The 14,157-nt window shown below is 45.9% G+C and overlaps 1 protein-coding gene across 1 annotated transcript in view; it reads left to right on the top strand.

The window, feature by feature from the left end:
- The window catches only part of LOC144683102 (testis-specific gene 10 protein-like), a 92,696-nt gene that overhangs the window by 23,301 nt on the left and 55,238 nt on the right, over positions 1-14,157 (top strand). Inside the window, exons 4-6 of the mRNA XM_078546119.1 lie at positions 7,689-7,862; positions 11,897-11,974; positions 12,354-12,505. Of these exons, the coding sequence (XP_078402245.1) occupies positions 7,689-7,862; positions 11,897-11,974; positions 12,354-12,505 (404 nt within the window). The remainder of the gene's footprint in view (positions 1-7,688; positions 7,863-11,896; positions 11,975-12,353; positions 12,506-14,157) is intronic.

The following is a 14,157-nucleotide window of genomic DNA, read 5'->3' as shown; positions in this document are numbered from 1 at the left end:
TGAAACAGCTGAAGATGGTTGGGCCTAGGAAACTACGCTGAGGAAATTCTGCAAGTGATGTTCTGGAGCTGAGATGATTGATCTCCAAGAACCACAACCATCTTCTTTTCGCCAGCTATGGCTCCAACCAGTGGAGAAATTTCTCCCGATTTCCCATTGACTGTTTTGCTAGGCCTCCTTGATGCCACACTCAGTCAAATGATGTCTTGATGTCAAGGGCAGTCACTCTAACTTCATCTCTGGAGTTTGGCTCTTTTGGCTATGTTTGAACAAGGCTGTGATGAGGTCTGGAGCTGAGTGATCCTGGAGGAACCCAAACTGAATGTCAGTGAGCAAGTGCTGCTTGATAGTACTGTTGACCCCTTCCATCACTTTACTGATGATCGAGAGTAGACTGATGGGATGGGGATTTGCCAGGTTGGATTTGCCCTGCTTTTTGTGTACAGGATATACCTGGACAATTTTCCTCATTGCAGGATAGATGCCAATGTTGTAGCTGTACTGGAACAACTTGGCTAGGGGCACGGCAAGTTCTGGAGCGCAGAGAAGGAAGGTGGACTGGAGTGGAGGCAGGAGGGTTTTGATGAGGATTGCAGGAACCTGAGTGTCTGCAACGTCTCGAAGGCGGAGAGAAATATCTCTGTATTATGTATGATGTAGCTGGTCCATAGGGTCAAAATACCTATTTGTCCTCTTCTTCAATTTCACCCTGATTATCTTAAACTTAGTGAGGAATCTCATTTTTTTTCTTAAAGCATGTTAGGAAGAATTAAGGATGAGTTGGGGGAAGATTGGTTAGCATGCATGCTTTCTATTCTTGTCCTGAACTCTCTGGTGTCTCCCAGGCACTATGTGGTTATGGTGTCATGCAGCAGAAGGAAAATCGTGTCTAAAAAGAGCCCTGAGGGGCAGAATTGGAATTTTAAAGAAGCCAAGCCAAGAGGAGAGAGGACTGCAAGGAAGGAAATCTCAAAACCAATGCAATCTACAAGTAAACATAGAGCGGAATTCTCAGAGCCTGCTGGCGGCAGGTGTGATAGGTGACATGCGCGGAAAATATGGCGTGACCTGCTTCACGACAGCGTGAAGGCAGGTCGCGATCGTTCGCTCAGCCCACTAACGGTGGGCTGCTTTTCCTGCCATCGGCCGGCGGGAAGCTAATTGTAATACATAAGCATATAATTAAAAGGCCATCCCGCCAGGCTCTTGGAACCCCGCCGTATCGTCTGTCCATGTCAGCGGGAAAGCACACCAATGTGTTTCACAGCAGCACGCAGGCAGCATGCACTTGGCGGCCTTCACTGTGGGGGAACTGAGGTGAGTGAGCAGCAGTGTTCTCCACCGCTCGCCTGTTGTTTTAAGGCCTTGGGGGCTGGGGCCAACTGAAGCCTGGTCTCGGATGTGACTGCTGAGGGGGGCGGTGGGTGTCGGGGGGCAAATGCCAGCCGGTCTCAGAGGCGACTGCAGAGGGGGGAGGGGTCAAGTGCTGCCCTGGCGCTGCATCCTGTGCACAGGCAATCGAGGTGGGAGGCAGGGTAAGCGAGGGAAGTGGCCATGTATTAGGGACACCTGTATAAACTAACCATGCCTCTGCAACTGAGACAGATCAGGCGCAGCCACAGTGATATGATTATGGTCGGGCTCCTAGCCTGCCCACCCATGCAAGCAACGCAGAGGCACCAAAGGGCCACCAAATACTCAATACCTTACACCCCCCCCCCCCATCCCCCCCAGCTCAGACTTCGAGTCCACCACCATTTTATTGGGCCGTGCAGCAGTTGGACTGCACAAGTTGTACAATCCCCTCACCAACACTGGCCATTAGCAGTCACTGCTGGAGGCGCTCACAGCCCCTTGCAATCTCAGCATCCCAGTTTGGACCAGTATTCCCCATGTCGCAGGTTGACAGGGCAGCCATGCAGCACACTCATTTCTGGCCATCCGAGGGGTGACCAGCACCCTCTGGAAGCATTAAGGGGTGGTCACACAGCCAGGAAAAGTGCTAAGTACAGCCATGATAACTACATCTCTCTCTCTCTCTCTCTCTCTCTCTCTCTCTCTCTCTCGCATATGCTGCAGGAGGACCACATCAGGATCATGGATCCTGGTGACCTAGCTGTATGCCTAATGGTCTACAGAGACTGTAGAAGACTGAGGAGAGAGCAACTGAGGCTCCTGGCTGCACAAAGGCAGGGGCTCCCGCACACACTGCCCAGAAGCGACAGCGAGCCGTGGCTGGTTGATGCCTAGCAACACCCAGGGTCTATAGACGCAACCTGCCATTCCTGCAGATGACTGAGAACCAGTGTGGCCTATGACTGCACATGTCTAGGGAGCTGGTGGCTCATATCTGCCACTTACTGCAAAACTTGGCACCAAGGGGACATGGAGGCCATCCACTGCCAGTGGCTGTGAAAGTGACCGCGGCGCTCGATTTCTATGCCAATGGCTCCTTTCATGGTTCCACAGATGACCTCTGTAGAATTTCGCAATCTGCCACCCACAAATGCATCCATGAGGTCACAGCTGCCATCTTCTCCATGGCACACAACTTTGTGCATGTCACCCGGGACCGGGACAGCCAGGATACAAGGGCCATTGGATTCACTCTGATCTCGGGATTCCCACAGGTGCAGGGTGCAATTGACTGCACTCGTGATGCTCAGGTCTTTGTCGCTACACTCGGTGGACTTCATCAACCACAAGGGCTTCCACTTACTGAAAATCCAGCTGGTATGCGACCACCAGAAATGCACCCTGAAGGTGTGTGCATGGTTTCCAGGGAGTGTGCACGACGCCTACATTCTGAGTCACGCTCAGATCCCTGCATTCTTCAAGCCTCAGGGTTGGCTCCACGGGAACAAGGGCTGCCCGCAGGGACCTTGGCTGATGACACCCATGCGGCGGCCTCAGACTGCAGCAGAGTGACTCTATAATGAGGCTCATGCAGCAGCTCGCAACTTGGTAGAGTAGACCATCGGGATGCTGAAGATGCAGTTCCAGTGCCTGGACCGGTCTGGTGCAGGCCTGCAGTACAGTCCGCAGAGGGTGTCATGCATCGTTGTCGTCTGCGGCGCCCTTTGCAGCGCCAAGTTATAATGGGGAGAGAAGCTGGCTAAGGAAGAGATGGAGGAGCTTCGCACATCTCCTCCAGTGAAGAGGATGCCGATGGGGATGAGAGTGAGGGGGTCCTCGGTGGTGACGATGATGGGGATGAGGCTCGCACACTGGCTAGACGATGCAGGCACACTCGGGAGATCCTCATAGCTGCCAGGCTTGTGGAGGATGATGACAACATGCAGTGAGATGTCCCCATAGATCCTCACTTAGCAGTTGTGAACATTTGACTCCAGTCTGGCTTATGGTGGCGCCAATACCCTCTGAGAACGCTCCTGTCATGGAAATGCAGTGGAGGCCCTGATAGTCGCTCGATCACAGGAGGATGATGACAACATGCAGTGAGAGCACTCCATAGATCTTCACACAGCTTCTGAGAATGTCTGACTCCTGTCTGGCCAAGGGCAGCTTGCTTGTGCTGTATGATTAGAGCCATCTCAGAGACACAGCCATGAAACTTTAGACGCATCTGATGCTGTGTCTGCCTTCAGCACCTCAGTCCTTCAGTAGCTGCTGCACAGCATCACTGGTCGCAGATGGCTGTGTGATGGGGGCCAGCCTCATCTTTAAGGTGCTGAGAGTACACAGAGAATGTGAGAACTCTGTGGCGCCTGCCCACTACATTCTGGCAGGAATGACCAGCACCGCCGAGTAATGTTTCCAGGGAGGGTCAGGTTGGACCATCACTGTAGTCTGAAGGCTGCATAGAGTACAGGGAAGAGGCCCTGGACTGAGACACCTGCCTTTTATCTTGTGCAGAAAGGTTTCACACCCAAGTGACAAGAACACTGCTCATCAGAACAAGGAGCCACAGGCAAGAAGGTATTCTTAGGAGTTTATTGACAAGAGTGAACAGTATGTACAAGTGATCAACGCCCATGCCCAGGCTGTGCAACTACTTTTACCTAACTTTCCTAAACCTGCTGTTACCCCTTGGTGCTCCCCAGACATCCACAGCAGAGGTGGAGGCAGCCTGCTGACTGCGACGCCCTGTCTGTGATGACTTTGGCGGGCATTCTCTGGAGGGCCAAGACTTGGTGGGCCCTGGCCTGCTTCTGGGGTCCTACAGTGTGACAGTGGCACCCTCCTTGGCCTGTGAAGCTGGAGCTGCGGAGGTCACAGGAAGAGACGATTCAGATGAACCAGTCACTCCCGGAGTCACCTGGGTGGATGGCCCGGAGTGTGCACCTGCTGATCCTCCTGCCTGGGGGTGCCTGAGGGCCCCTGGCTGACTCCGTGAGCAGAAGGGGTAGCTGGAGTGAGATCGAGCTGCCCAGCACCCCTCTCACGTGCACACTGTTGGAAGCCAACAATGGCAACAGCGATGGAGTTGAACCCTCACAGCAGTGCAGGAGTGATGTCCTGGACCAAGGTCTCCATGGTGGTCGCCATCCAACCAGTGTTGACCTCAGTGTGTTGCAGTGCCGGCGCTATCACCTCAGCTTGAAGACGGACGGACTCCTCCATCGTGCCTTGCAATCTGAGGAGTGCAGCGGACATCCCTTCCTGATGTTCCCTAGCTTGCCATTGCAGCTCCAGCAACTGTGACATGACCGAGTCTAGAGGCTCATCATCTGACTCGGACTCAGCAACGTTCTGGTCTCCAGCGGTCCACTGAGTGCTGGGCACCTGGATAGACCCTGCCTCCGCCTGCTGTGGATCAGAAAGTGCTATGTGCTCTCCAGATTTTGATCCCGAGGCTACTCTAAAGCTAAGTCCCACTGAGGTGTTTGTCTCTGTGCTGATGGAGTGTGTGGGTGAGCGCTCTTACAGGACTTCAGGGAGGGTGCCTTCAGATTCCTCTTCAGAGGATTCTTCGGGGCTTGATTGGAGGCCCTGGGTCATGGACTCTGTTGGCTGTTTGGCAGATGTGCCTGCAAAAGCAAGGGGAGATAATTAGTGCATGGCAGTGGCCTGTGAAACAGGACACATCGCTCATGGCATGGTTGTCTGATGGATGTTGCACTGCTGGATCCTCACTTGGAAGAGCAGCGCCGAGCTCACCGTCAGCACAGGACCGGTCCCAGTCATCGCCAGCCAGCTGGATGGCTCTGTTTTCAAATTCTGTCAGATCTTTGATCTCTGGCATCCCTCCACCTGTCTGCAACCTTTCTCCCCTGTTGTGTGCCAGTTTGTCCTGCATGGATAGAGATGGGGAGAGTATATCAGCATGCCTGCAGGGCCAGATGATAAGCATGTCTGGCCTGTGTGGGTGTTGAGTGGCCCCATGGACGGGATGAGGACAATGATGGTGTGTGTGAAAGAGTGAATGGTGATGTCCCTTGCACTGGCAGTGAGGGCCCTGTGGATGTATGATGGGTTTGTGAGTGTGAGTTGGGAGTGATGAAAAGAGTGACTTACCCTGGCGGGACGAAGGAGATCATTCATCCTTTTGCAGCACCGGGTGGCTGCCCTGCTCTGCAGGGCGTTTGTGCTGACCACCACTGCCATCGCCTCCCAAGCCAGGTTGGCAACTTTGCCCATCCTGCGGCCAAAGTGGGGGTAGAGAACATCCCGGCGAGCCTCCATGGCATTGTCGCTCGAGGGATCCACCTTTGAAGCAGGGGGCTGCAGTCTTTCTTCCTTTGCTGGCCATATCTCCCAGGCAGCAGTGGTGAGCTGGTGACGATGAGCGCTTTGTTGGCAGCTGCCTTTTACAGATGGTGGCTGGCGTGATGCAACAGCAGGGTGATGGCGAGCGGGTGAATGAGAGCCCACCAGCCATGGAAACTGCATGTTTCCCAGGAATGCATAACTAATGAGGCAGGCTCGGGACAACATGGCATGAAAACCCACCGTTTTCGTCAGCGGGTAGTACTCCATCTTACCCGCCTGCTACCGCACTTAGTGCAATTCTGGGAAAATTCCACCCATAGCCTATTGTGCAGCAAATGCTGAAAATGCTTAGCAAGCTAGGCAGCATCTGTAAGGAAAGGAAAATTTCAGTACTTCTGGCTTAGCCTTTCATGTGTATTCTATGGCCAGAATGTAATAAGGAACATGGCAAGGGTTGAGAGTAAAGGGAAAAACATACGCAAGAAAAGAAAAGTTCATTGAGTACAGTAGAGGAGATGGTTAACTGTCAGCACTGATGACTGTTAGGTGATATGGACAGAGATATTGGGGAGATGCAGAGAATGTGTGAATTGTTAAAGCAGGTTAGCTAAATTATGCTGGAGAAGTGGGGAATGGAAACCTGGCAACCAACTCCAGTTAGGTGCCCTGTCATTTTAACAGCACATTTTATGTTCCTTTGTTGAGCAATTGGTGTTTCCATATCCCACCTCTCTCCCTAGCTCTGTCCAAGTAACATTTGAAAAAAAAAAACCATGAATTAAGGCACTTGACTATAGGAGATCTAACCTAAATAAGGTGGATGCAGTAAAGTCTACAAACTGCAGCAATTGGGTATCTTGTGGCTGGGCATCACATGATCAAACCTTCAAAAAAACATGTCCAGCCAGAACCGGCAACTCTATACTGAATTCAGGGCCTTCATGTTATTTTTGATAGCCCCTCCCAAACTCAGGATTTTGTTTGCACTCCTTGCCTTTGTACTCTTTTTTTTGTCTCCCAAATCTTCTTCCACTCTTCCCAAACATGGCTCAAAGAGAAAGATGGAAACCAGGAGGAGCGGGAGCTGAGCAAGCCTGGAGAGGGATGTAAACAGTGGCTGCAGAGCAGGCCCGAGACCAGGAGAAACGGGAGCTGAACTGAACTAGTGCGGGATATAAACTGCTAGTTTGGAATGGCTGGACTGCATTTGAATCAAAAATTCAAAAAACAAATCAAAGTATGACATCACAGGAAAGGCAAGTAAGTGATTGCCTGGTGAGTATTTCCCTTTTTTAGATAAGAGCCAGGAAATTAAAAATTTCAATCGGGATAAATAAAACAGTAAGTGAATTAATGATGAGTATTAGTGCAGAGCAACTTCACCTGTGTGCAAAGTTCACCAGGTGAAAGAGAATTTGATGCGTGTGGAAATTTGGAGAGGTGTGAATAAGAAGTGCTTTTTGCTATATAAAATAAACATGGATAAGTAGAAGTAAATTAGGACTATAGTCCATAATTCAATAAAGACCTAAAGCATATAACTAAATGTAATAACTTAAACAAGGTTATTGTTTAGACTAAAACTATAATAGATAATTAATGATATATCAAAACTTGAAAACCTAATTAGTTAAATTTTTTAAAATGGAGATTGCCAGCTGGTGATGTGTTGTAGCTGTAGCATGTGGCATCTTAATGGATATGCTGTAATGAAGAAATTAATGTGGCCCTTAACATGGTCCAGAATGATCAGAGGTTTGTACTCCATGGTGTTGGACACAAAGCCATTGTTGTGATATACTGTAAAAAGCTGGCAATGGTTATGGTTGGTGTGATTTAAGGCATAACTGAATTTCTGTATAAGGTTACAAGTACTTGTGTTTTTTAACTACTAATGAAAACAAATTTACTTCCAGTGGAGCTCTGTGACAAGGACATGTAGCTAATTTGCAATAATTGTTTTTTTAAAAATACAATTTAAATGTTTGTTATGCTAATTGCGTAAAATAATCCAGGCCCAGGAAGAGCTTACTAGACTACGCAGGGATGCTGCCAAGTCCCCAAGATCTCAGAAAAACGTCCTGACAGCGCAAGATATACTGCGACGTTTAGAATGTGAGCGCGATGAAGCTGTTGCAGACTTGCGGAGAATGACTACGGAGCGAGACAGTCTTCGGGAACGATTAAAGGTGAGGCAAAGCACAACTTAAATCGAAATCTATTTACTCAGCCAAACAAGTCATTGGAGTTATTAGATAATCAGTGTTCGATAATCCCTTGAATACATTTGAAAAACTAGAGACAGTATATTCCTGATAATTAACTTATTTATTCTATTTACAAAACAGTAATCCTAAAACTCTATATAGTGCAGTACACATCAGCCTTATATGTAATACTTAGGTACATAGGATTTGGTGAGGAATCACAGAAATGGTTTCTCCAAGCCTGTTTATGCTACCTGGCCTTAAAGGTAGGAAACTGAGTAAAAGCATTATATTTCATCTTAGCCATTTTCCTTATGGCCTGCTTGCTGCTGATTGTAGCTGTATCTCTAATGATTGATTCCTCCCTCCTCTGCCCGGTTCTTTGAACAGGAATGAGGGGCCTCATGTCTTTTTATATCATTTATTACTTCATGTCAGAAGCCATAGCTTTTATTTTGTTTTATTCCACCTGAAATTATGCTTCATACCTCTTTTCTGGCCACAAAATGGATTTGGATCTGTTACTGTGACTCTGCTGTGTCTGTGGTGCATCTTTTGAAATCGTCCCATTTGTTTAGCTAATGTCAGATCCAACCTGGAATTTTAAAAACATGTTTTGATTGAACTGCATGCTTTCCTGCATGTTAATGATCCTAACAAGAAGTTTACGTCTTTGGTATTAACTTTTCAATGAGGTTTGTTAATTTTGGGCAGGTAGAAGTGGTCAGTGCATATCTAAGTATAGAAAATTAGTTTGTTATCACTTTCAATCTTCTTTATGTCATTTTAAAAATGCATATACTTTTACACTACAAAGTCAGGAATTTCAGTTCCTATGTTTGTATTTTACCTCAACATATCAGAATATAATTTAGAGTTGTGTAATTCTGCAATAGACTTCTTGATGGTGCTAAGTTGGTCTTTGATAGTGCAAAAATAAAAGCAAAAAACTGCAGATGCTGGAAATCCAAAGCAAAAATAAAAATACCTGGAAAAACTCAACAGGTCGGGCAGCATCTGCGGAGAGGAACACAGTTAATGTTTCGAGTCCGTATGACTCTTCAACAGAACTAAGTAAAAATAGAAGAGAGGTGAAATATAAGCTGGTTTAAGGGTGGGGTGGGGGTGGGGAACAAGTAGAGCTGGAAAGAGGGCCAGTGATAGGTGGAGATAGCCAAAAGATGTCATAGACAAAAGGAGAAAGAGGTGTTGAAGATGGTGATATTATCTAAGGAATGTGCTAATTAAGGGTAGAAAGCAGCACAAGCAAGGTACAGATAGCCCTAGTGGGGGTGGGGTGGGGTGAAGGAATCGAAAAAGGCTAAAAGGTAGAGATAAAATAATATATGGAAATACATTTAAAAATAATGGAAATAGGTGGGAAAAGAAAAATCTATATAAATTATTGGGGAAAAAAAGGGGGGAATCGGAAAGGGGATGGGGATGGAGGAGAGAGTTCATGATCTAAAATTGTTGAACTCAATATTCAGTCCAGAAGGCTGTAAAGTGCCGAGTCGGAAGATGAGGTGCTGTTCCTCCAGTTTGCGTTGAGCTTCACTGGAACAATGCAGCAGGCCAAGGACGGACATGTGGGCATCAATGATTACTTCGGTGCTGCTTCATGCTCTCGTCTGGACCTGGAAAAATTTATTAATTTTGCTTCCAATTTCCACCCCTCCATCATTTTCACATGGTCCATCTCTGACACTTCCCTTCCCTTCCTTGACCTCTCTGTCCCAATTTCTGGTGATGGACTGTCCACCAATATCCATTACAAGCCTACTGACTCCCACAGCTACCTCGACTACAGCTCCTCACACCCTGCTCCCTGTAAGGACTCCATCCCCAGCCTCCGCATTCAAAGGATCATCCTCCGCCATTTCCGCCAACTCCAGCATGATGCCACCACCAAACACATCTTCCCATCAGCCCCCCGGTGGTATTCCGCAGGGATCGTTCCCTCCGGGACACCCTGGTCCACTCCTCCATCACCCCCTACACCTCAACCCCCTCCCACGGTACCTTCCCATGCAACCGCAGAAGGTGCAACACCTGCCCCTTCACTTCCCCTCTCCTCACCGTCCAAGGGCCCAAACACTCCTTTCAAGTGAAGCAGCATTTTATTTGCACTTCCCTCAATTTAGTCTACTGCATTCGTTGCTCCCAATGCGGTTTCCTCTACATTGGAGAGACCAAACGCACACTGGGTGACCGCTTTGCAGAACACCTTCGGTCTGTCCGCAAGCATGACCCAGACCTCCCTGTCGCTTGCCATTTCAACACTTCACCCTGCTCTCATGCCCACATGTCCGTCCTTGGCCTGCTGCATTGTTCCAGTGAAGTTCAAAGCAAACTGGAGGAACAGCACCTCATCTTCCAACTAGGCACTTTACAGCCTTCCGGACTGAATATTGAGTTCAACAATTTTAGATCATGAACTCTCTCCTCCATTCCCACCCCCTTTCCGATCCACCCCTTTTTTTTTCCAATAATTTATATAGATTTTTCTTTTCCCACCTATTTCCATTATTTTTAAATGTATTTCTATCCATTGTTTTATCTCTACCTTTTAGCCTTTTTCGATTCCTTCACACCACCCCACCCCCACTAGGGCTATCTGTACCTTGCTTGTGCTGCTTTCTACCCTTAATTAGCACATTCCTTAGATAATATCACCACCTTCAACACCTCTTTCTCCTTTTGTCTATGACATCTTTCGGCTATCTCCACCTATCACTGGCCCTCTATCCAGCTCTAATTGTCCCCACCCCCCCCCCCTCCCCCCACCCTTAAACCAGCTTATATTTCACCTCTCTTCTATTTTTACTTAGTTCTGTTGAAGAGTCATATGGACTCGAAACGTTAACTGTTTTCCTCCGCAGACGCTGCCAGACCTGCTGAGTTTTTCCAGGTATTTTTATTTTTGTCTTTTATCGTGTAAGTTTGGCAGTAATAAATCAAAAGTCCATTTTGCCCTACAAATCGGGTCAATTGAAAAATAAGTCAGTTGTGGTGCCAAACTGGCATCCTCAATTTTAATTACTTCATCATTAATGGCTGTGCCTTCAGCTGCCTCAGTCCTAAGCCCTGGAATTCTTTCAGTAAACTTCTCCATCTCTCTACACCCCTTTCCCTCTTTCAGATGGTATTCAAAAGGTACCTCTATGGCCAAGCTTTTAACCACCTGCCCTAATATCTCTTTGTGTGGCTCAGTGTCTAATTTTCATTTATAATGCTCCTATAACGCGCCATGGGGTGCTTTAATACATACTATAGGTAAAGGTACTATATAAATACAAGTTATTGTTGCTTAGACAAGGCTCAGCTACATAGAGATGTACAAGCGTAGTGCAGGGTTGACATGCTTTGGTATTACTTTACAAGGCTCAGAAGATACCAGGTCAGTGACTCCATAATGCAAGCAAATATTTTAACTACTCTGCTTTAAAAGTAGTTCATTGTGCAGTAGCTATAGGTAATTTGGGATCCTCTCAGTATGTGAATAGATTATTTCTGTCCTTATTTTATTTTCCTGCCCTTTGTGAGAAAATGCTTTATGCAACTCTCCCAATTAGGACATATTTTGTGGAGAATTGCTGGCAATGTTGTATCTTCAGTTTGCACTTTTTCCTTCTTAATGCTTTCATGTCATAATGATGTAGTTTAATTGTTAGCATTAAATTCTCTCTTGCTTTGGAACTATGACTCTAATTGTCATGGGATAATACATGCTGAATGGTTAATGATACTTTAGCAAGGACATTAACCTGTTTAAAACAAAAGGGATAACACCTCTGATCAGAGATAAGAATTTAATGTGAGTTCATTAAATGTTAGTGTGTTAGTATCTGGATGTAAATTCACACATTGTATGCATGATTAAAGGATGTTCTGTCCTTTTTGCGTTGACGCAACAAAGGAATATTGAAATCACATACAAGTTGTGAATGACGCTGAGTAGGAAAGTAACATCAGATCTAGTTTATCAGCACTTAATGGTCTCAATGTTGCATTAGATTTCCCAGGAGACTGCAATTAATGAGAGATCACATCTGGAGCAAAGAATAGAAGACCTGAAGGGTTCCATGCACACAGTAATGTAGATTTTTTTAATATTCTGATGCTACAATTGTAATTTTTAAATGTATGTAAGTAAAGAATGGAGGAACTGCCCTGGACTGTGCTTCAGTTATGCTTCTACCACAGCAACAAATGCAGCCTAGTTTTTTGTGTAAACAAATAAGTAATGTTTGAAAAGCCAGTGTTTGCCAAGAACCTCCGTTCTTTTGTCACATTTGATTTTGTGCTGCTCTAGCATCTTAGTAGGGATTATAACAAAAATTTTCATCATTAACATGTAGCTTCATAGTAACTATATTTAATGTTGGATTGCTCACTTGTATTCTGTCTCCTACACCTATATTGAGCACTTTTGCTGTATTGTCACTTAGCCTCACATTGTTTTGTTCTTAGTTGGAAAATGAAAGATTGGAACATCGATCAAGGTTGACTTGTCTAAAAGATAGTGTAACCTCTCTGGAGGAAGAAGTCAAAATATTGGCAAGAAAGTCATCTGACACTGAAGATGAACTGTGCAGACAGAGAGCAGAAAATAACCAGATCAGGTGAGATTATGTCTTCATTTGAAGATTATTGGTATATGACATGTTCCATTTTAAAAACTCTGATGTTCCTAAAACTTGATAAACCTTAGAACTGCATTTTAGAACACTTTGGTAGATACTGGTTGCAGTTATTCTGGCGAGAACCCATGCTGTACTGCATAAAACAGAATGTTAACTTTCACTCATTTAACACAATTCTTTACATGGTATGGTTGATACTTCTAAATATTTTTCAACAGTGCAAATATTAACAGGAGAAGTACTGTTTTCACTCTCAGTATGTAAGAAAAACTGACATGCATAACCTGGGACTGAGCAATTTTATATTATGTACATATTTGATACTTTTGGGAGGACCAAAATACACAACCTCCCCATTAGTTTTTAGTTTGGTCATGATCTGGTTTAAATGTATTTTTTTCTTTTTCTTTCTGTACACTGAGCAAGATACAGTCAATTGGAAAGTGAGCTGGTGTTAGAGTCTAAAAGATATTTTCTTTACTGTTTTCTAATGTAATAATGTACAATTAATTACACATCAGCAATTGTCAATGTTCACAGATACATGTATTGAAATAAAAATGAAAGTATTGCAGATGCTGGGTATCTGAAGTTGTAAGCTGCAAATGCAGTACTAAACTGAAAGAAGTAAATATCTGTTTCACCTGGAAGGAAGTAGCGTTCAAGGCCCTGGATGGTGGCAAGGAGGGAGGTGCAAGAGCAGGTGTTGCACTATCTTTGCACAAAGTCCACATTCACGAACGGGGGTTACTGGAGAGTAGTTGGGGCAGAAATCCCCAAAAGTTGACTTTTCCCTTTCCGAATCTGGATAAGATCATTTGTAGTATCTATTCTTCTATCCCAGTAGTAAATATGAATCTAAAAACCATTCTAGTTCACCCTTCCTTATGAACCACTTACTCCTGACCCTTCCCACAATGTACAGTTGTTTCTTGAATGATAGTAGGATCTTTGCTTCCACTGCTGAACCTGAAAATCCATCCAAGCTTTGATCTGTGCACAATTTTAAAGTTTGAATTTCTCTTTATAGTCTTGATAATCAGAATAGGACCACCCAGTCAGTCTGGTTGAGTATGATGTAGTTTCAGCATAAATTTTTCATCAGCTAACTCCATATAGACAGGACAGCGTAGCCAGAACCTGTGCAGCTCGCTTCTTTAACGAGTTGACCCCCTGATTATCTGCTTCGTGAAACATTAGGGGAATAATTTTCTGAGCAAATGCCAACAGTGAGGAACCTCACACTCAGGGCGGAATCGTCCCAGATTTGCACTAAGTGCAGCAGGGGCGGGTAAAATGACATCTTCTCCGTCGGTCGCAGTGGCGGATTTTCAAGCCGTATCGTCCCAAACCCGCTACATTACTTATGTATTCCCCGGAAATATGCTGCTCCCATGTCGGGCGGGCTCCGGTTCACCTGCCATGCTGTCACCTTGCTGCTTTATCACGCCAGGCACCACATTTAAAGTACAACTGCGCTCAATGCTTCCAGCCCAGGACTGTAGCAAAGAAGACATAGTCCGAAAGGCATGAAGACTGCAGCCTTCAAGCACCTTTTTCACACTTTGGAGGCCTTCTGTGATGTCCTGTACTCCGGCTCTGGCTGCAGGAGGGGCAGCTACATTACTACT

This window comes from Cetorhinus maximus, chromosome 7 (genome assembly GCF_964194155.1).
Source record: "Cetorhinus maximus chromosome 7, sCetMax3.hap1.1, whole genome shotgun sequence".
NCBI classification, from domain to species: Eukaryota; Metazoa; Chordata; class Chondrichthyes; order Lamniformes; family Cetorhinidae; genus Cetorhinus; species Cetorhinus maximus.
This window is presented reverse-complemented; position numbering and strand designations above follow the sequence as displayed.